At 37.2% G+C, this 23,299-nt stretch overlaps 1 protein-coding gene and 1 long non-coding RNA gene across 6 annotated transcripts in view; one reads left to right on the top strand and one right to left on the bottom strand.

The window, feature by feature from the left end:
- Positions 1-23,299, top strand: part of TNRC6C (trinucleotide repeat containing adaptor 6C) — a 153,732-nt gene that overhangs the window by 79,005 nt on the left and 51,428 nt on the right. For 3 of the 5 annotated variants that reach the window (XM_081936111.1, XM_081936108.1, XM_081936110.1), the window contains exons 5-8: positions 11,547-14,123; positions 20,371-20,580; positions 20,855-21,024; positions 22,523-22,603. In XM_081936111.1, coding sequence (XP_081792237.1) covers positions 11,547-14,123; positions 20,371-20,580; positions 20,855-21,024; positions 22,523-22,603 — 3,038 coding nt within the window. Of the gene's footprint in view, positions 1-9,465; positions 9,604-11,546; positions 14,124-20,370; positions 20,581-20,854; positions 21,025-22,522; positions 22,604-23,299 lie in introns of all 5 variants that reach the window. The other 2 variants (XM_081936112.1, XM_081936109.1) reach the window with 2 other exon arrangements.
- On the bottom strand, positions 1,227-9,570 carry LOC309383494. Its single transcript, XR_014173861.1, has 3 exons — positions 8,771-9,570; positions 3,658-3,745; positions 1,227-2,352 (listed from the first exon to the last, which is right to left on the bottom strand). It is a non-coding gene; the product is annotated as an uncharacterized lncRNA (long non-coding RNA).

Raw genomic sequence — 23,299 nt, 5'->3', positions numbered from 1 at the left:
CTAGGGCCCCGGTAGTCGCACTATTCCATGCGTCTACCAGGTCCTCCACTCGGGGGCGGGTCAGGTCCACAGTAGGTGGCCCAAGTTCCGTCTGGAACCTATCCGGTTCCATCAGGCGCTTGGGGCGGAACCATCTAATACCTTCCAGTTCCGCCTCCTCGCGGCGGGGGGTGGCACCAGGGAAGTCCAGCCGGAGAAGTGAGTGATCCGACCATGACAGGGGAATAGTGTCTAGATCCCCTATTCCCAGATCACTCGTCCACTGGCCAGAGACAAAAACAAGGTCCAGGGTGTGGCCTCCCTCGTGAGTAGGGCCCTGAATTAACTGGGTCAGGTCCATGGCTGTCATGGAAGCCATGAACTCCCGAACCCCCTCAGACGCTTCTCCCATCGACGGCAGATTAAAATCCCCCATCACTAAAAGTTTGGGGGTCTCAACCGCCACCGATGAGATCAGCTCAAGGAGTTCGGGCAGGGCCGCTGAAGTATAGCGAGGAGCCAGGTATACTATCAGCAGGCCCAACTGCCTCCCTGGGCCCCATCTCACGACGAGGGACTCACACCCGGATGTCTGCGGCACAGTGAACTCTCTCGGCTCTAAGTCTTCCCGGATAATCACTGCTACCCCACCGCCCCTTCCCTGGGCCCGAGGCTGGTGAAATGCTCGATAACCTGGAGGGCACATTTCCACAAGGGGTAGACCTCCCTCGTGGCCCAACCAGGTCTCGGTTATTCCGGCGAGGTCCGGGTCCCCCTCCAAAATTAGATCGTGGATGAGGGGGGCCTTATTGACAACGGACCTCGCATTGCATAACAGCAGTCTCAGGCCTTGGGTCTGTAGATCCTGACCACCTAGTATGCAGGGGTTGGTACAAACGACCGGGAATGACCAAAAACCCCGGTCTCCCAACCGACTACGTGCTCTTAAACTGTCCTCGCACCTGCCCCTCCCTACGACCGTTGGTATTAAAGTGCCCTGCACAGGAATGCTATCTCCCAGGTGGGGGAGTTGCACGTGCATGGGGGGGGTCGTGCCGCATGCACGGTGGGTCATTTGAGCATGTACAGGTGGGTGGGGCACATTGCATTGTGGGTGTGGGCATGTGCACTATCGCACACACACACACAATTTTGGCACACCTTTACGTGAAGGTTCGCCATCACTGCCATAAATTATATATTTTTATTTCATTTATTAAACTCTTAACAGTTCAAAATAGGTTACTGTATTGTCAGTAAACCATAGCTTTATTAGATGCAAATATAAATGTGTCATCTGGATTCTGAATTGGATTCTAAACCAGATAAGACTTAATTTTAAAACCAAATGATCTTGATATCTTGGTGGTATTAAAGAGTTACATGTCTTTATGATGAAATCAATTTTTGGCAGAGAGCCTCACAAAGATTTGTAAGTGCTGATGCTTCTGAAATTTAAATATGTAAGTGGAGAAGGAAAGAGAAAGCTAGAACGGGATGTACGCTTAAATAAAAAGAGGACAGAGGAAAAAGGCAGTGACAGTGATCTTTTATTTTTCCAGTAAATAATTAAACAACATGAATAATAAAATAATGTACGTACAACATACATCTTATGTATGATTGTGGGTGGCTAACAATTAAAACAGGATTTTAAAAAAAGAATAAAACACAACCAATATATTATAAACATAGATAATCAAAAACAGCAACTGTGAAAATCACAGTGTTCCACAATCGATATAGCCAAGAAATGGGCACACTCACACTGAGGGTCCCAGACATTACAGAAGAAACAACATTTTAATGTCTTGCAAATGGCCAATAGGGTTTTGGCAAATCTGATCTTGGGAGAAGTGATGTTTCAAAATGCCAGAGCTGTGGCAGAAAATGTTTTTTCTTGGGTCCCACTAGATAGCACTGTTTTGCTGATGGGATCCAGAATATGCCTGTCCTTCTGGATGTAACAGGATGGGTAGCCACTACAGATTTGTTTTAAAGGGCAAGTGCATACTACTTGGGAGCTCCCCTGTCCATAGCCTGGTTCCAAGTTATGAAAGGCTTTAAAGGTGATCATTAGCAGACTGGGAGCTGGTACAGCTCACAAAGCAGAGATACTACAGGGGCTGAATGAACAGCACATAACTCCCCAGGCCACCATATTTTATACCAGCTGAAGCTTCCAAATACTCTTCAAGGACAGCCCCATATAGAGTAGTCGTTGAATTAGGAATGATTGTGGGACGGACTCCCTGGTCTAGAAATGGACACCAATGACACAACATGAAGCTGTGCAAAGGTCCTTCTGGCCACAGCTGCCACATGCTCTTTAAGCAGGAACCACAAGTCCAAGAGGAGTTCTCCCCCCCAAACCTGTTAATACATAAAACAGATATGTGTATTTATTTTTAATAAATGAAATATGTGCATTTGTGTACATTATCTGTGACTAATAATCATAACATTATGCCATATATATCCATTCTTTAAGTACAGTACCCAGAATAGTTCAGATATGAATCATGTGCGGTCAGCTTTCAAGACAATTTAGCTGTGCTTCATTAATGCATTCAGATTATTACGAATGTTACTTCGTATATTATGCCAATGTATTATAGATATGAAAATACAAAGAAGCCAGATATTCAGATCACATCAAGTCTATATTTAGATCTCACCAACTGGAGCTCTTCAGATGTGATGGAATTGCAAGGAATTCTGGGACCCCATAATATCTGGAGGGCATTAGCCTTAGAAGGCTAGTCTGAAAATTAACTGAGACTATAAAGTTCAGCTGAGTTCAACTTCTTTAGAATGATTATGTCTGTAACTGCAGTGGTATTTTGCCCCAGACACATTAAACAGAAAATGTCTGATATCCCTTAGAATGCAGCTTAGTTGCCAATTCACCAAGAAGGCAAAAAGTATAACTATAACAGAGATTTTTATCCCAGTTGCCTCTATTGATGCTGCATTTTAATTTCCAGAATTCCTGGTTGTTATGGTTAGTGATGCAAAGCTAGGAATTCTGGAATTTATAGTTCATCTATTATACAGTATGCTGTGTCACAGGAATCTGATTCGTCAAATTCTGTTGATTATGATAAATACATTGCCATCTCTTAATCTTCTTACATATTATACCATTTATAAACTGTTATCACTTATAGTTAGGAGTCTAAATTTCAATGTAAATTCATTTTCATCACAGAATAAATTTTATGCAAGTGTATCTTTTAGATTGTTCACAGTATGCTGTGCTAATGCCTAACACACAAATTGTATTGCAAATGAAAAATACTATCAGTTTTTTTAACTGATTTTGTTCTTGAAATCTTGTCGTCTCTGTGAGATTAAAACTCAGTTGTTACTATATTCCTCAGAATGCATAACTATGAAACAAGAAATGAATTAAATTAGCTTCAGAAATTCAACTCATGAAGGTTAAAAATGAAAAAAAGTGAAATGAAAATGTAGCCTTAACATATAATAAATGCAATATAACAAAATGGTATTCTATTGATAAAAGGAAGAATTCAGATTTGGTAATTGACTAAATTTTGCATTTCTGAACTTAGATCATGAAAACTATAATAGCTAATTGGCAACCTTTTATCTCACAAAGGAACTATATATTTTTAGCTCAGCTAATCGGTTTTAACGGGGTTGGAAGTTGACCTGCTCTTTCTGCTCCTTATGTCCACTTGAAGTCTTAATCTTCTTTCAAGAAGTGTATGATATAACAGCTGTCTTCTGTTAGGAATGACTGTAAAGCAAATCAAGTTTAGTCTTATAAATGACAGTTCTTATAGGAATAGATTATTCTTTGAGCAGGTATATGATTTTAGAATACTCCAAAACCTGAGCAATAGGGTGTAATAATACAAGTCTTATTTACAAGATTCTTGGTTTACTGTATCTGAAGAGCTTAGTGGGGCCATGCTTATTTATACTTAATCTAATTTCAGTCACATTTTATTTTATTTATTATATTTAGAGACCATTAGGAGGCATATACCTTTTTTAAATAAAATGTTCATCCGCTTTGGATTTTCTGCATTTTTTGATATCTGTAATACTGAATGTTATGAAAGCGTGTCTTACTAATAACAGTATTTGATTGAACAAATAGCAAGAGTCATTAGATGCTTGTTTCTTTTATTTCATAAGATATACTAATGGGAAACATTGGTTGCCACCCACTCCCCAGTAGTTCAGTAAATTCAATTAAGATAATAAACTGGGAACATATATACAACTATTTCATTAAAAAGGACTGATTTGCGCTAGCTTACCCTACCATAATATCACAATTTTGGTTTTTACCATTACCACATGGATCCTAATAAATATCATGCTCTACTGAAAACAAATTAATTTCTTAAAATATAATTTTATTGGAAATTTGAATAACAATAGTAAAAGACATTGCAAACTAAACTCAAACAAAAAGAAAAGTAAAGAAAGTATAGAAAGTGCAGAATTAAGAAAAAAGAAACGAACAAAGAGGAAGGAATAAGAAAAGAAATATTTAATATATTTAATAATATTTAAATTGCTTCCAATTTTTATCACAAGCACAAACAAATTTAATAATTCTTCTCCACATAAAGTTACAAAAACAAAATCTCTTCTTCTCTTAACCCATCTATTGAAGTACAATAGATCATGAACAAGAGAAAATTCTCAAATATATTAAGTTGACAAGAAAATGAATGACAAAGAATAATTGTGTTGCTTTGGAGCGGCCAAGTCAATGTTCAAATCTAAATTTTAAAGAAATATTGTGGTTGGTTTAAAATGAGTAGTTCATCATGCTAGAGAATTGTCAAAATTATATGAAGAAATTGCTATATATTGGTCTGAAAGATTGATAACCAAGTGCAGGAAGTGTTTTTGCAGTTATTACATTTACATTACATTTAAAGATGTTACAATCAGTTAAAAATACAATCAGTGTCCCGATGACACGACCTTGCAGGAATGGATAGCCCGGATGCAAAAAGTTTGGAAAGTGGTGAGGGATGCATTATGTCACTCTTTTGCCACATATAAAAAGAGTGCTGATAAAAGGCGGAAGGTGCAAGGACCTTTCCATGTAGGCCAGAGAATATACCTCTCCACTAAATATCTCAGTCTGCCGTTGCCATGTAAGAAACTCGGACCCAAATTCATTGGGCCTTTCCCAATTGTGTGAGTTAGTAACCCGATCACAGTGCAGTTAAGACTGTGCAGTAGACCCCTCTACTATGGAAAACACATCCAGTCTTCCACTGCAGCCTGCTCCGATCAATCCAGGCCTCTGATATTAGAGGAGGCCCACTATGGCTGCCAGCTCCGGTTACGGTAGATGGGGAACAGTGCAAGATATACTAGATTCCAAGTAGCACAGGGGTCGGTTACAATACCTTATTTTATTGAAAGGTTATCCCCTGTCAGAGGCATCTTGGGTTCATAGCAAGGACTGTACGGCACCCCACCTGGTAGCGAGATTCCACCATAGACATCTCACAAAACCAGGGGAAAGGGGTCCTTCAACTCCTAACTAACTGTAATTCGTAGCTCCCCAGATGCTGTCTCCATGGTAGGGGGGCCGCATGTCATCTCCGGCCAGCTCAGACACCTGGGGGGGTGAGATTCAGGGGGGAGAAGACTGGACCAGCTGCCAAGACTCACTGTCCCACCTACACAAACTGAAGAAATTCATGCTAACAATCCATGATTAATTGCCGGGTGGTTTTGCTCTGGGTCACAAGGTGATGGGTGTGCGCACGTGCGGGGTGCAGCTTATCTTAATTACCAATGTAGCTATAAAAGGTGGTGGGAAGCACAGGGTGGCAACTCTGACAATTTATTCATTGCCTTAGTGCTTTGTTGGTCAGTTCGTGCTGAAGGAAGAATACAAACTGCATTTCAAACTGTTTCTGTGTTTGTCTGGTTTCATTACCTCTTTGGAATCTGACAGGCATGAGTACAGATACATAAATGATGCCTAGCTGTATCTCTGCTCTAGGTTATTTGTTGGTTTGTCTGTATTTTCCCTCCTGTGGAACAGTTTGTCACTAAGAAGAAGGTGGCCACTATTTTTATGGTGCTCTGAAGAATAAGTACTTTCAGAAAATCTTTGAAGGTTAATTGTATACAATCATTGGTTTCAGAATAGTTGAGTTTTATGATAATATGATTATTATCATTATCTGATATTATTAAGTACCTTGTGATGAAAACTGAGTTGTAGTAGCATTTTTCCAACCAACAAATTTTATGAAAAAATATGTTGTGGTGGGCCTTCCACCGTAAATAACACTACCTACAGCATCTGATGATGTGAGTTACAGCTCATAGAGGTTTATGCCTTTTCATGAAGTTTGTGGTTTGTGAAGAGGTGGTACCAAATTCCTTTCACATTCCACCATAAATCTCTTTATCACATTTCTTTATCACTCACAGACTATGGGTTTTTTAAAGGTTTGAATGCATTTTAATTGTTTTAAATGTGCTTCAGTATGGTTTCTTCATCGTTATTGTTTTATTTTGCACATGACTTTTTACTCTCTAAACTGCCCATAGCCATACTGAGATGGACAGCTATATAAAATCCTTTGAGGAGGTTAATTGATCTTACAAATAAGCACATAAATAGCATATTTGGTAACTTTATGAAATAAGTAAAATAATTGCTAGCATTCTTTCAAACTCCCTTTATTAAAAGCAAGGCCCATGTGAAGTCTGATAATTTGCCGCAACATAATTCAAGCATTCAGAAAATCCAAAAGGAATTTTCATATATATACAGATGCTTGGATTCTTCCAGCAGTGACTAGATATAGATTATAGCTTACCTCTCCTCTCCTCAATGTTTAAATAATTGAAATAACATAGTATTTTTTTAAAAAAAATGTCCAACCAACAACAATTGTACTGTACAATTCAATCTAGAAATAAGAACCTAGGAATAAATATGGTATGAAAGATATTCTTATATCCTCCTAGCATTGCTGCCAACAAAAACTTATCATGGGAAACTTTTGTAAATAGAAGAGAAGTAAAATGTTTGTTAATACACAGAATTAAATTGACTTGACAATAAGATGCTTGCCATGTCATCCTTTGCTTTATTGGAAATGACAGCATAAATACTTTAATACTGTTTAATATTTGTTTATCTTTTTTATTGGAATTTTTCTCTGTGTTCTACATATATTTCCCTAATGTACTTATTTCACCCCAGTGAAGGAAGCATACTGAATTATATATACACTCTTGGTTCAAAGGCATGAAATGTAGAATGCAAAATTTTTTTAAAAAAAGGAATAAACAGATTTGAATGAAATACTAAAACTATGACCATGAATCTTTGGTACTAAGGAAAAGCAGTGTAACTACTGTCAAAATTCAGGATAGAGCTATACTTGTAGTACTTGCTTAATTTTCCTAATTGGGATTAGACTTGGCATCGCTAAATAACATAATCATAAAAAGGAATGTCACATGATTTCGCTGCTTAGCAATAGCAATTCTGGATTTTCCAGTGCTGTTAAGTGAATCCCGCACTACCAATAAGTGATGTCACATGGTCTCCGTTTGCAATATCCTGCTGGCTTTCATATTGTTGGGGGCAGGTTACAAAAGTCCTCAATGGTGATTACATGGCCATGAGATGCTAAAAAGTAATTGACAAGTGACTGGATTGCAATTGTGTGACTATGTGGACACTGCAATGGCCACAACTGTGAGGAGCTGTCATTACAACCCATTTAGTGCAGTCCTAAGTTTGAATACTTGCTGAACAGGTGCTTTTTAAATGAGGACTATTTATATCAGGGGTGTCAAACTCAAGGCCCGGGGACTGGATCTGGCCCGCGGGGTGCTTAGATATGACCTGCAGGGCCACCTTAGAAACAGCCTATTTTTGCTGGCAGAGCTCTCAGGCACCCCTGACACGACTGACGTATAGATGGCCACCCCCACCCCGCCTCCTGAGGTCAAACACATTGAGGGCTGATGTGACCCTCAATGAAATTGCGTTTGACACCCCAATCTATATAGTCAGAGATATTATGATGCATAATATCTCTTTTTAGAACATTATCCATCATATGTACAAAAGTTACTTAAATTTATATAACTTGCAAATTTCAATATATTTTTATTTTTGCTGTTTTATGCAGAATAATTACTACTATTAATAATTGCAAACCTAACCGTTGAAATCATCTTCAGTTGCACTTCTGTTTTTCCATAATAATGTTTGAATAGTTTTAAAGTATCTCTAACTAGTCTGCTAACTTGTGATAGTAATGATAATTTGATCCATGAACAAGGGGGAAAAACATTGCTAAGTTTTGCTAAAAGTTAAATATGCACTTACATGTGCTTGGTGGAATATACACATCTATATCCTAATCTATGTTTTAGAAGCTGGCGAATGCAATAATTGTAGTTTTTTCTTTGGAGTAATTATATTTGAATAATTACTTCTGGATTACCTGGAGCATACTAGAGCAAATATGTATGTATGTATGTATGTATTTTATCTCATCCTTAGCTTTCAGATTGAAAGGCTTGAGATATGAATGAGATCAGAGATTTTTTTTCTTTTTTCCTGATCTTAAGTGAAGGGGTTCAGGGCTGCTTCCTTCCAAGTCAATAAGATAATAGTGATTTTTTCCCCCTGTATCTTCTTAGTTTGAAAATGTTACGTTTTGGATCAGGTGTTGATATCATCATTCATATAAAAATTACACAGCGTTTAGTAAAAGAACGAGAAACAAAATTAAAAAGGCTTAACTAGAAATCAAATACTTGCGCCTCCATAGTAGAACAGATGGAAATACTGAAGGGAAAAAGCGCTGCAGTTTGTCTTGTCATTCCGAGGCATGTAGCAACAATTCCACATGCTCGTGTGGGTTTTAAAGCCCTTGCCCGCTTCCTACGTTCTTGATAAAAGCAGAGAAACAATTAAAAGGCTTGGGGGGGAATTACCTGGTTTTATGTCAGGTTTCCCCTCCCTGCCTTCCCCAATATCATTACCAGTGCTTGTTTGCCAAGTATACAGCCCGTCGTCTTCTTTTTAAGGATGGGAAAAGGAGGGTGGATATACGAAGGAGGCATGAATGTGTTTGCATGTAGCCAATCAGCAATATGCGGCTGTTCTTTTGGCTGACTTTCAAAACCAGAAGAAAAGCAGCCACCGTACTAATTGTGGCTAGGTTTCGAACTGAAAATGTTTTGTGACAGTTGAAAGAATTTAAGGAGGAAGCAAGATCGGTTTAATGTCAGCTGCAATTAGATAATCAAGCTTTTAAATCCTCATCTGTTGATGCCTTACCCAGAGTTAAGGGGGCTATATGCTGGAAGGGGGGGGGGGAGAGAAGAAGAGTTTCCCTGCATAGAAAGAGCATTTCCAAGGCTAGCAGAGCTAAGGCCTGAGCAAGCTTGCAGGTTGTCTGGGTGCACACTTGCACTGAGCAGTTTTCTTGGCAGCTCTACAGGATGAGGCTCACTCTCCACACAGCCGACATATTGAAGCTGAGAGTCCAGGCGAACCTAGATGCAGAAGGAGAGGCAGCTCTGTACACAATGTAGCGTCTTCTAGGATGGTTGGGCGTCACCTTTCGTCAGGTATTTTATTACTCATTGGCCCCTTTAGAGCAACAAGAGGAAGAAAAAAAGGGAGGGGGGGAAATAGCATCTGCTTCTGTTAAATCAGTTTATTACATAATGTTTTAGAGGCAGCAGCAGCACAGCGTCCTAAGCTTTTGGCTGCCTTTCAGGTTTGATAAAATGGCGTCCTCAGAGAAAGAGCTGCTTGCTATAGATATGCTGCGCTGGGCAGAAAAATGAAGTTATTATTTGTCATTATCTACTGCTGTTTGGTTTTGGAGTGTTAGTATTTCACAGAGTACTCATTATCTAATAATGAAGAATGTTCTCTTCTATGCTGCTCAGCTCTTTTCCTGAATACATTAAAGGTTCAGAGGGAGCATACTTTGTTGCATACCATGGCAAAAAGAGAAAAAGAAGAAGAAAAAGAAAAGAAAATTAGGTTTTTCCACTTGTGTGGCTTAGTATTGGATTCTGTCTGTAAATGAAGCTGTTTTATTTTGAGCTATCTCTTAACTCTTTCATATCTGCATTAGTATTTCTGGCACAGTCTTAGAATTTAAGCTTTTGTACAGTAATTCTTGTTGGACAAACTTACAATTTCCACCTAAATTTTTATAGTTGCATAATTCAGAACACAGACATAAATACTTCACCTTTTATTACTTAAAAAAAACAAATCCTTACAGATTTCTAACACCTTTTAAAAAAAGACTTGACCCTCAGGTTATACATGCTACAGAAATCAGGGGGAGCCTCTTAATAATAAATAAACGTTTAAAATAGATTAAAATAGATCCTTTGTGCATTTTTAAAAACCTTTTTTGTCTTCATCCTGAATATCCACATTACTACACATAAAATTCATTTTTATTCTGCTATAGAAATTTTATATATTTATCTAATTTATATACTTAGAACATTGCCTTTGACTTAACTGGTCTTTTAAATATATAAGAAACAGGATGTTGATTTTAACTTAAATATACCCTTAATTGTTCAATATGAAGAATATTGTACTGCCAAATTTTTATTTTGATGAATCCTAATTTAGATATCATTTATCACTTCATCCCAAAAAGATTCAATTTTTTAAATGAAAAATTGGCAATTATTTATAGAAGACTTAAATATATATATTTTTCTTTTGGCTTGAGATTTTTCTCAAAATCCCAAATAATCTCTGATAACTACACAAAATGTACAGTTTACATTTAATAGTAACTCACATTACAGAACAAAACATTATTAGAAATAGCGAATTGATTAATATTTAAAATGTCCTGCGTACATACAGGAATAACCTCCCTTGAATTTCTTTGTAAATAGTTCAAACTACTACTCTTATTTTCTTTGCTTTTCCTAGTCTCAAATGCTAGCATTATGCTTTGCTAGAATAGGACACAAGTAAGAAGACCGCTTGCCCTCTTCTTCCTTATGGGTCAGGATTATATTGACCCCTCTGCCCACATTGTACCATCATTTATATGTATAAGATACTAATCATTACATCCAAGTCTTAATTTTCAGTGAAACAACTAATACTTCTTTCTTTTTAATTTTAGCATTTAAAAATCTTTGAAAGTAACTTCACTGTAATGTTTGGATCTATTAGGCCTATTGTAGGTTAAGAAAGTTGGTTTTGTTAGTTGAGTCTTATAAAAGGAATCTAAGTATTGAATGTATCTAAAACCTGGATGTATTAGGATAGAGAAGAGTTATTTTATCCTATCTTGGAATTTTTAGTGCATTGTTGTACCATGGAAGACTATATTTTAATATATAGAAAAATCTATATTTCACCTTACTAATGCAAATCTTTTATGCCATCACATAGGCTTTGTTTTTTTTTTCAGATGTGATGTTTGGAATTGGAAATGTGTTTGAAAAATATTGTAATAAGCCATACTTATATATTGTCATTGTCAGGTGATTAATTTGCGTAATATTTGATTTTACAGACCTTGGCCACAGTGGATTGGGAGACAACTATGAGAATACTCACTGGGGACAGCAGCCCACTTTCCGAAGTGAAGCCAGTTGCGGCTGGGATAAAGTGATAATAGACAGGACTGACAAGGAAGCGTGGCCTTCCATTACAGGAACTGAGACTGAGTCTGCCTCAGAATGTACTACAGACACTGACTCTGCCTCCAACTGTGGCTCTGAGAATAGTAGCATGGCTACAGGGAGTGCCCAAGGCAACTTCACTGGACATACAAAGAAACCCAATGGCAATAATGGCACCAATGGAGCACTCATCCAAAGCACTTCTAACCAGAGTGCCCTTGGAGCTGGGGGAGCAAATGGTAATGGAAACTCAACCAGAGTGTGGGGTGTTGCCACCAATTCTAACTCTGGCTTAGCTCACTGCTCTGCTAGTGGTGGGGATGGAAAGATGGACAACATGATTGGAGACGGTAGAAGTCAGAATTGCTGGGGTGCTTCCAACTCAAATGCTGGCATTAATCTTAACCTTAACCCCAATGCCAATCCAGCTGCCTGGCCTGTACTTGGACATGAGGGAACTGTGGGAGCAGGCAACCCTTCCAGTATTTGCAGTCCAGTCAGTGCCATAGGTCAGAACATGGGCAACCAGAATGGGAACCCAGCAGGCACCTTAGGTGCTTGGGGAAACTTGTTGCCACAAGAGAGCACAGAACCACAAACGTCCACTTCTCAGAATGTGTCTTTCAGCGTACAACCTCAGAACCTTAACACTGATGGACCAAATAACACTAACCCCATGAACTCTTCACCAAACCCTATCAATGCAATGCAGACAAATGGACTGCCAAACTGGGGCATGGCTGTTGGCATGGGGGCCATCATCCCACCCCATTTGCAAAGCCTTCCTGGTGCTAATGGGACATCAGTTTCTCAAGTCAGTGGGGGTAGTGGTGAAGGAATGGGCAGTTCAGTGTGGGGAATATCCCCAAATAATCCTGCCACAGGAAACAGCAATTCTGGGTTCAGTCAGGGGAATGGAGACACTGTGAACTCAGCATTAACTGCTAAGCAAAATGGATCCAGCAATGCTGTGCAAAAGGAAGGGAATGGAACAAGTGCGTGGGATCCTGCCAGTCCTGGAGTCTTAGCATGGGGCAGGGGCAATGGCAACAATAGCGTTGGTAGTATGCATTCTGGTGCTTGGGGACATTCAAACCGCAGCACTAGCAATGGTATTAATGGTGAATGGAGCAAACCCCCAAACCAGCATTCCAGTAATGACATCAGTGGAAAAGGATCAACAGGGTGGGATAGCTCTAGTGTTACCAACCAGAATCCTGCCATGCAGCAGGGCAATGATCAAATAAACTCTTGGGCCAAAGCTGCAGCAACTGGCAACACAGGTAGTGAAGGAAGTAATGATAGTAATGGAAGTCAAAATGAAGGCAGTACTGGAAGAGAAGGCCCTGGAGAGTGTCGAAGAAGAGATAAGGGAATAATAGACCAAGGACAAGTTCAACTGCCAAGGAATGACCTTGACCCAAGGGTTCTTTCCAACACTGGATGGGGACAGACGCCTGTAAAACAAAACACTGCCTGGGAATTTGAAGAATCTCCAAGGTCTGATCGAAAGAATGACAATGGAACTGAGGCCTGGGGTTGTGCAGCTACTCAGCCTTCAAATGCAGGGGGCAAGAATGATGGGTCCATCATGAACAGTACAAATACCTCTTCAGTATCTGGGTGGGTCAGCTCTCCACCCGCATCCGTTCCAACTAATACAGGTTGGGGTGATAACAATAACAAAGCGCCCAACGGCCCTGGGGGATGGGGAGAGCTAACAAATTCAACTGCTGTCAATAATGCTGCTGCTGCCAAAAGTGGCCACACTTGGAGTGGGACCACAAATCAGGAGAACAAGTCGCCTACTTGGGGGGAACCTCAAAAACCCAAATCTCAAAACTGGGGAGATGGACAGAAATCAAATCCAGGCTGGACTTCAAGTGGTGGAGATTGGGTTGATTCCTCATCTATCCCTGGACACTTGGGAGATGGGAAAAAGAATGGTTCTGGATGGGATTCTGACAACAGATCAGGGTCTGGTTGGAATGACACTACACGTTCTGGGACCTGTGGATGGGGAAATGGCACAAATAGCAAAGTTAATACAGGTACAAGCTGGGGGGAATCTTTAAAATCTGGTCCCCAACAAAATTGGGCTTCTAAATCCCAGGACAACAATGTGAGTAATTGGGGAGGAGCTGCTTCTGTTAAACAGACTGGATCAGGATGGGTTGGTGGACCACTCCCAGCCAAACAGAAAGATAATAGTGAAGCAACTGGGTGGGAAGAGCCCTCTCCACCCTCCATTCGGCGCAAGATGGAGATAGATGATGGTACCTCAGCTTGGGGTGATCCAAATTACAATAACAACAAGACTGTAAATATGTGGGATAGAAACAATTCTGTAATCCAGAGCAGTACCACAGCTACCACCACTACCACCACTATCAACGCAAACATGGCTGAACCTCAGCCACCGCACCAGTCAAGTGCCCAGTCAAACCGGTCCCCGCTGCTTGGCCCAGGTAGGATACATATTTTGATTTTTTAGCATGAAGTAATAATACTTGTTAACTTATGTACTCAACCTTAAATATGTGTTAATATTTAAGATGAAAGTATAAGGTATAGAGGTAGTTTCCAATATGTTGCTTGCATGAAACTGATTTATTTTCCATCCAAAGTGCAAAGCTTGAGCAGGTATGAAAGGCTGACAATACAGTTCTATCCATAGCTGCCCGAAATAAAATATTAAGTTCAGTTAAGCTTAATTTCAGGTAAGTGTGTTTTAGATTGTCACTTGAATTAGGAAAGCAATGTAATTATATAGATTTAAATGAGCAGCAGGATTGTAAAAAAGAAATTGAAACAGTATCCAACAAAATGAGACTGTGGGACACTGTCATTTTTTAAAAAAAATAGCATTACAAATTCCTTGTTAAGAGTAGAAAAGATGCAAAGGAAATCATATTGGGTAGAGACACTAAACACACTAAATGTATTTGGGATCATAGATTGACAGTTCAGCATTACTGGCTAACACTTCATACAACTATGTCAAGTCCATCAGCACTTCACATAACTGACTCTAAAATACTGTCTTCATAATTTGTGCCATATTTCTCCTCTTTTCTTAGTTCTGTTTTCTCATATGACCTGTGTCTTGTTTAACCTTTGATTTTCATTATCAGATACTGCATCTGGTAGTGTAATCAGGTACTACATCTGAAGGTTTTTGCCAAGGAGATATTTCTTCAGTTATTGCTAACTTAAAATCTGTTTAGTTATTGGAGTTAGCTTTTATAAGGATATTTTTGTATAATAATATTGGAAAGCACTGGCATTAAATAAACAATTGCAGCAAAAAAACATTGATAACACCATAATGAAATGTCTGAAAACTTCCAAATCCTTTCTTTTTCTCCCCCCCCCCCAGGTTTTAGCTTTTTACTGTAGACCTCTACAGCAAGACTTCAGCTCATACTTAAAACTCTTTGTTATTTAATTTTAGTTGAAATGTATTTGTGCCATTTTCTGTGTTTCATTTGAAATAGAGGAAATAGCACAAATATTTAAAGAAACAGTTTTCCACTTCATCCATTATAAATAGGAATTACCCATTTCTGATAAATATGAGTGCCATATCTCTAGGAATGATGGAATATGTTTTGATTAGATGTGATAGCCACTGCTTCTTCCAATTGCTTTTGGGTTTTAAATAACTATTAACTTACTCAAGTGGAACTGGAGTATAAGCAGCTGCAGTATTGTACTCTGCTTGGAATAAAAGAATCAAGCTTGAGAAGGAGAATTTCCAGTTTGTATTTCTACAATTGTTGAATAATTGAAATACCTAATAGTTTAGAATAAAATAGAAATGTGTCCATAGAATATCTGCAGAAAAGTGAGTATAAACCATATTAAGTAAGCAAATAAATAGTTTAATCAAAGGAATAAGGATTAAACCAATGAACTGCATATGTGCTTAGGCAGTTGAGAGCAGATTAAGAGTAACTGCATCATTTATCCAAATATTCCTCTATCACAAACAATATTTCCAGGCCTATAAAAGTAGTAGAAGGGGACCTTTTCTGCCAATTCCCTTGGCTGATCGATTACAAAGTTAGGTTTTTAAAAAATATATAATATGTGTTTTGGTTACTGCAACCTCCATGGATTGATAAAGATTTGCATTTATTGGGTATCTCAGAGGCAATTAAAAATAACATATATAGTTAAAATACAACATCAAAGTGTAGGGGGAAGCAAAAATGTGGTTCTGATAAAAATATGGAGAAACAAAATATTTAATCAAGCTGCAATATGAAAGACAGAAGATGTAGAGGTCAAGGTGGTAAACATTCTTCGATTATCTACTGTTATGAAAATCACTGGGCACTACAACCCTTCTCCCTATGGGCAATCCCCTCCCCAAAATCTCATCATAGCTATCCATAGTCAGATCTGTAGGCTTTTCTTTATAACTACATCTGAAGCTGAAGACTCTGGTGTTTTCATGCAGATCATCTCTTATTCCTCCAAAGAATTGTAGAATCAGACAGCTTTTAATAATAGCATCAGCAGCCTTTCAAATGCTTTCAGAATTTCCTTCATTGTCTGTTCAACCGTCCTGAAGTAGTATTTGCCACCAGTATGTCAAAATGGCAACAGAACCTTAAGGGCACTGTATTTACCCTTTCTTGTCTAAGGAAAGACTCCTGAAGAGATTACAATACAATACAATACAATACAATAGTAGAGTTGGAAGGGACCTTGGAGGTCTTCTAGTCCAACCCCCTGCCTAGGCAGGAAACCCTATACCGTTTCAGACAAATAGCTATCCAACATCTTCTTAAAGACTTCCAGTGTTGGGGCATTCACAACTTCTGGAGGCAAGCTGTTCCACTGATTAATTGTTCTCACTGTCAGGAAATTTCTCCTCAGTTCTAAGTTGCTTCTCTCCTTGATTAGTTTCCACCCATTGCTTCTTGTTCTACTAGATTAAAGAACCCTATGAGGGCACTACTTGCTATGACAACAAAAGCAATTTTGATGAACAGGAGCAGTACTCTGTCACTTTCCCTAATCCATTGTCAATGTCAGCGTCCCAAATATCATGCAGAATTAAATCAGAATCAAAGACAAAACTTTCCTTAAAGTTCCAATTTAATAAGACAGACATGTTGGCATTGTGCTATGAAATCCCAAATCTGATTTGCTTCCTGGGATTCCACCTAGTTGAAAGTTCATGATCTTATCCCCACACCCACAATCCATCACATGTTCCAATCTTCCACGCTGGCATCTACACCCCTCTGCTTCCGGTCAGGTGTCGAGGTGCGGAGACAAAAGATGACGGCTTCTATAAAAGAATGATAACAATACATTCCACAATCCTACTCCTTTCTATTCCCCCCTCCCAACTACTACACTAACGAAACAGCATAGGAAATTAATAAAAAGTGTGGCCAAAGATCCTAAAAAGAAACATAACTACAGGCCTGACAGTCTAGTTGTTTGCATGAATGTTCCTCAGATGGTGTAGTTGGTGCTACAAAGTGCTGAAATTATAGGGGATCATCAGACTCCAGTTTGTATATCAATGAAATAACATTATGTGGCCTTGATTTTAGATTAGTTCTACTAAATATATTAACCAGAGGCCAATAGTACATTTTATAATAATAATTTTAAAAGTTTTCTTCCTCCATGTAGAAGGTGTCCCATATGACAACTGTACAGTTGTCTTCTGAAAAGGCTAACTTGGATGATCCTTTTTGTAGGATTATTCAGAGGTTATAAATCAAACTTATAAGATAAATGCTTATCTACAGCATATTTCTGATAGTGTGCATCAGGCTGGGTGGATGGTTTTGAAGACCATTTAATATCATTTTGAACAGAGAACTAAAATCTATAATAATGGAGATGGGATTTAATTATGACAATCCTTGAAATTCTTTTTACATATATTTTATGTCTTTGAAAGGTGATTGGGTATTTCCTCAAGTTTGAGAAAGTCGTTGATCAGTTTTTCCTAAAAATTCTAAAAGTAGCACTATTAAATCACAATAGGATATTATGCATTAAGAATACTAAGTATTACTTACTTTATATCTGGTAATCCTAGAATATTCAAATAAATATGAACTATGTTAGTTATATGACTCCAAGAGCATTCTGTATTCTAAATTCTGCTGATGTTATGCAACTATCTGTAAGGCTACATTTCCTTTTAGGTTACCTTTGTATAAATGCAGTATTGCTTATTTTAGTTCATTTGAGAACACATAGCTCATTAAAAAAAACTAGTCTCCATTAATAAATTATTAATAATCTTTTTAAAAACAGTGAACAGATATCATCAAACTGTCAAGAGTGGATAGCTTTTCACAGTTAAGTCAACCTGAAGATTTTAAGGAAGTTCAAATAATTGTTCTGGAATGGTTCTTATTTGGACCAGCAAGAATGCTTTCCTATATGAATCACTTTAGTTTGAAAAATTACATTCAAAAATTTTCCAGATAAAATAAATCAGCTTTGAATTATTTTATCTGAATAATTTCTATATGTAATCTTTCCAATATCTCGTAATTTGCCTTCTTCAGTCAGGTTGTCATTTTCCATGTTGAGTCAATGAAAATACCTGAATGCCTAATTTTTTGGTTTAGAATAATTTTACTAATGTCTTGCTTTGCTTGGTTGTAGTGGTTTGTATACATATGTAAATAGTGCAAATATCCATAGCTATTCTTAAAGCATTAGTAGAACTTGGATTTTTCCCCAGGATTTAAATATCAGCAACACCCATCTTATTATTTAAGATTTTTCATACTAACCATCATTGTGACTTTGCAACTTTTTGGGGATTCAGTTTCAACTCTGGAGCACTTTACAAACTATGCGTGTCTTAAGGGATGTTATTGTTATCAAATAATTATAATTAATTTGGCATGGCATGAACTCCCTTGTTGTGAGTAATAATTTACACAATATGTGGCTCAGTACACAATGTATTTAACAATAATTTATATCTTACAGATTGATTGTTTTTAAATAATTACTGAATTTAAAGAGAACTATGGGAAACTGTTCTTTTTCTTTTACAGAGTAGATGTTCTAGTGTTATTATAGTATTGATCCTGATTCAATAGAGAAGCTGAAAGCTTTTAAAAGAATACATATTGGAATATTTCAATATCTTCCCAGCAGCTGTACTTAAAGGGAATATTTAAAAAAAAATCCCCTACAAACTTAGGCTATGCTGTTTGGAGAAGAATCCATTCAATCTGTAGCTTATAACTTCATATTTTTTTTCCTTCTGTATAGTGGAAGTTCACTTTATGCCTCCATATTTGGCAAAATAACCTGTGAATTATGATTTATTTTATCAGACTTGTACTATTTTATTTCCTTGAAGTTTCTCTATTTACATAGTATTTACTATCTACTGGCTTCCTTCATAATATTTAATTGTACTTAATTTCCTGAATGGTAATGTAATTATAGCAGGATATGACTACATAATAAATCAATTAGTGAAGACTATTTTAATATAAAGTCCTGTTAGAAGCAATCTCAAATCTATATATGAACATGTGTTCCTTACTTCAGAGCTCCTACTTTATGAAACACTCCTATCTATATCCATTCTGTTATGATTTTCTTGTTAGTTATTTTCTGCAGTTTTTCCATAAGCCCGTTATTCCTTATTCTATTGCTTTTCATGTCTTTCCCCAATTTTTCAAAACCTTTTTACTTTAGTACCATTTTTTTAAAAAAGCGACGTTATGCAACGTGGCGCTTTTGTTTGAAAAGAAAGTCAACCAGTTTCTGGTGATTGTTTTAGCATTCCACACCAGTTTTAATGTACAAAATGCTAGGTAGATCCTATTATCCTTGTGATAATCTTCTAAAGTCATTCCTTTGTTCTTGGATATGGACTTGTCCAAATATTTCTAACTAATGGATAAACAGGGATTTGGGCAAAGGTCTTGAAGAAACTCCTTCCACTACCCTAGTTTTGAGATGTACACCACTGAAGAGATGTCATTCTGTAGATGGCCCAGAAATAACTTGCCTTTGTATATATTTGACTACAAGATGCTTGATTACTCTACCAAAATAGTAATACAATTGAACATCCTTCCTTAACACACAATAACTGCTATCAAACTGGATTATTCAAAATAGTCAGTTTATGGGTTTAAAATTATTGCTTCATGATATATAAAAAAGGGTTGTTGCTGTGTTGAAAATAGGAGGAGGAGAGTGTGTGTTAGAATAACACATAGCATTAAAAAACATTTTAATTAAAAATCAGAGATAAAAGTGTATTTTAAAAGCACTTTTAAAAGTTATGAATGAAGCCAACACTGTTGTTCTCAGGGTGAATTTCAGAGTTTTGCTTTGAATGAATTGGAAAATTCTTGTGATTTCAGTCATCCAAATGAATGAGTAGGTGCTTTTGCTTATTATGGAAGTGTAATATTTTTATAACTTAGTTGTAAGTCAATAAAAGTTATATTTTTATAACAGTAAATTGTGAAAAGATTTGAATGGGAAAAGATTTAGCAAAGCATTCTTACTGTAGTGCAGTGATTCTTGAACCTTCCTTTAAGAAAAGAAAAGAAAATCTTGTTTAGTTGACTAAACTTTATGTGAGCTTGCTTCAAATTGTCTATAATTTTTAAGTAAAATGATTAAAAATGTCATATTAACAATTAATTCTATGTTTTGCTTTCAACATTGCCTTTCAATTTCTGATTTCAGCAGGTTGGGGAGAGATGCCTGCTGTCCATGCAAAGCCTGAAGTTTCATGGGGAGAACCTTCCTCCCCTTCTGCTGCAGTTGATAATGGCACTTCAGCCTGGGGGAAGCCCCCTAGCAGTGGTACAGGGTGGGGAGATAACTCTGCTGAGTCAGCAGGGACATATGGAAGAGTGAGCGCACCAGCTGCTGCCCCAGCACTGTGCAAACCAGGTAAAATCGGTAGTTCATTGTTTGGCTTGGCTAAGGTGGAAGAAAAAATACTCCTGCTTTTATGTTCTTTTTCCATTTAAATAGGTATTATTTTATGTTGTGTAAGATGAAAGGTGTGTCAGCAGCTAGAATTGCTGTCCTTTTTTTTATTCATCTGTAAGCTCTCCAATTTTATACCAGTGAAATAAATATATGGTGTTGCTATGATTACAGATGGCAAGATTTAAAGAGACTAGGAAAACTTGCTTAAATCTTCCACTTTTCCCCCCCTTAGCTTCTAAATCTTCTATGCAAGAAGGCTGGGGCAGTGGTGGAGATGAAGTAAATCTCAGTACAAGTCAGTGGGAAGATGAAGAAGGAGATATGTGGAATAATACTGCTTCGCAAGAGAGCAATTCCTCTTGTAGCTCCTGGGGGAATGCCCCAAAGAAAGGACTTCAGAAGGTAGGACTGAAACAGCTGGGTTACAAGTATCAACAATTTCATAGTCAAATGGTTCAAGCAATGATACTGCTTTCTTTATTGAATAACTCAAAACAATTATTATTATACAGACCAACGTATTTTATTATTCTATGGAAGAGTAATAGCCATTATTTCCATGTTTTGTTGATGCTATTGTTATTGTTGTATGAGCTTGGTACTCCAAAGCAGATATGCTTAACAAAACTAATTCTAAGTAGCATGTATTTTGTAGAACCATAAACTTTTATTAAAACCATTTTACAACAATCACATCAATACAAAAGAATTAGACTACAAAATAGTTGCCTTATAGTCACATCTCAGCAGACAAGAGTTCCAAAGTGAAGGTAGTTGAGCTGAAAAGGTCAGAGTCCCAAACCTCACTCACACCTTAAGAGAGGAGGATCTACAGCATGCCCTTTTGACCCCTGCCTTTTTGATGGACAGATTCTACCTGGAGCAGAAAGACCCCAAGTCTAGCAAGGATCTAATCTTATTAGAGGCTTTACAGATAATAGCCAGAATCTTGGTGGAAACACTTTGCTTTGTATCTTTAAAAAGAATATTTGTGATTACTGTGGGTCATATCAGTTATGAGTTTAGTTTGCCCATTTGGATGAACATAAATATTGAAATTATCATTTAGCACTTAAGGAAGTCTCACTATTTTATTGCAACTTGATATATGGAGAAAATTGTTTGCGACTGGCATGGCCCATAAACTTAATAAAATATGAATTATTCAGTTAAACCTATGGGAAGATTATTCCAGAAATATTACTAATTTATAATTTAGTATTCTTATTCTTGAATTAACATATATACAAACATAATTTAGGTGTCCACTGGAACCTTGACCTTGTGAAGCAATGTAGGGCACTGATAGACTTACTAAGATTATTTTTCGAAGGGCTGTAATTTATTTAATCAATCATAATCTATGTATTTACATTTATAAATGTATAAACCCAAATATGGGTTTATGCCCCAACGTAATCTATCAACTCTTGGTGGCTTATACTGAATAAAGCAAAATAACATGTTAATTTCACATGATAAATTGTTCAGATTAATTTAAAAAACATCTACTTTAATCTTTCCCCCCTGATCCATAGGAGCAAAAGAGTGGAACATGGTGGTAGACCCAAAAGTCACTGCAGTTTCTATTTACTACCATGTCCAAAATGCTCCATATTCAAAATATTATACTACAGTAACTATATACATCTGTGCCCTACTAATAATTTAAGGGTTATAATGTATATAGGCTGCAATCCTGTATCTACTTAGTAGGAAATGAGACAGGGTTACCATTAGGTTTCAAAAAGCTCAGTATTTTCTTTGCTGCCATCTCATGGTTGTCCAGATTTCCAAGCTAGGTAGAACAGTGCTAGAGTAAAGTTCATTAAATGCAATAGGCTTTTTCTGAGTACCTACATTTAGAATTTGGTTATCTTATTTCTTTTCATTTTCGTAGGGCATGAAGACATCTAGTAAGCAAGATGAGGCCTGGATCATGAATCGTCTGATAAAACAGCTTACAGATATGGGCTTCCCAGTAAGTTATATTCCAATTTCAACATATTCTAAATGTGAAATTGATTCTCTTCCAAGCATGTCATTAAGATCAGATTCTAGGTGAGTTGACAAAAAAATAGCTGATAAATTTAAAATAAGATGCAGAGCATAACTAGCAGATTAGAGGCAATAGCATGGAGTGGGGGACGGAAAGGGGATAACTTCAAAAGTTGAAACCAATATGAAACCAGCTCCGTCCATTTTCTCCAAATGAAGCACTGTTGTACATATTGAAGGAGACTGACCTTGGGTCACAGTGCTCCTTTTGTCATATTTATGAAAGCAATTAATCTTGTAGATGTCTGGGATTAGAGGCCCTTTTCAGTCTAAAATAATTGGCCGAAAGCTGGTTAAAGGTAAAGTTGTTTAGCATGTAGAAGATGGAAACTTGTTAAGAATCAGTTTCCTTTTACAAAATTAAATCTTATCAATATCTGAGAATTCTATTTTACTTTCAAAAGATTTTTTAAAAATCAGATTAAAGACTCCTGAGGATATATTTTTGATATCAGTTGCAAATTGCCTGAGGAAGTCTTAATGTAATTAGTAACTTGTTACAAAACAAAAGATTTATTAGTTTTGCAGCTTCTTTTGTCCTGTGTAACATTTTTTTCCATGTCATTCTTCCAGTCTGTCATTTTTAAATCCACTTTCAAAGTAATCACAATCAAGTCAG

Source organism: Natrix helvetica (genome assembly GCF_964273705.1).
Source record: "Natrix helvetica genome assembly, chromosome: 1".
NCBI classification, from domain to species: domain Eukaryota; kingdom Metazoa; phylum Chordata; class Lepidosauria; order Squamata; family Natricidae; genus Natrix; species Natrix helvetica.
The sequence above is the reverse complement of the archived record's forward strand: the minus strand, read 5'-3'. Positions and strand labels throughout refer to the sequence as shown.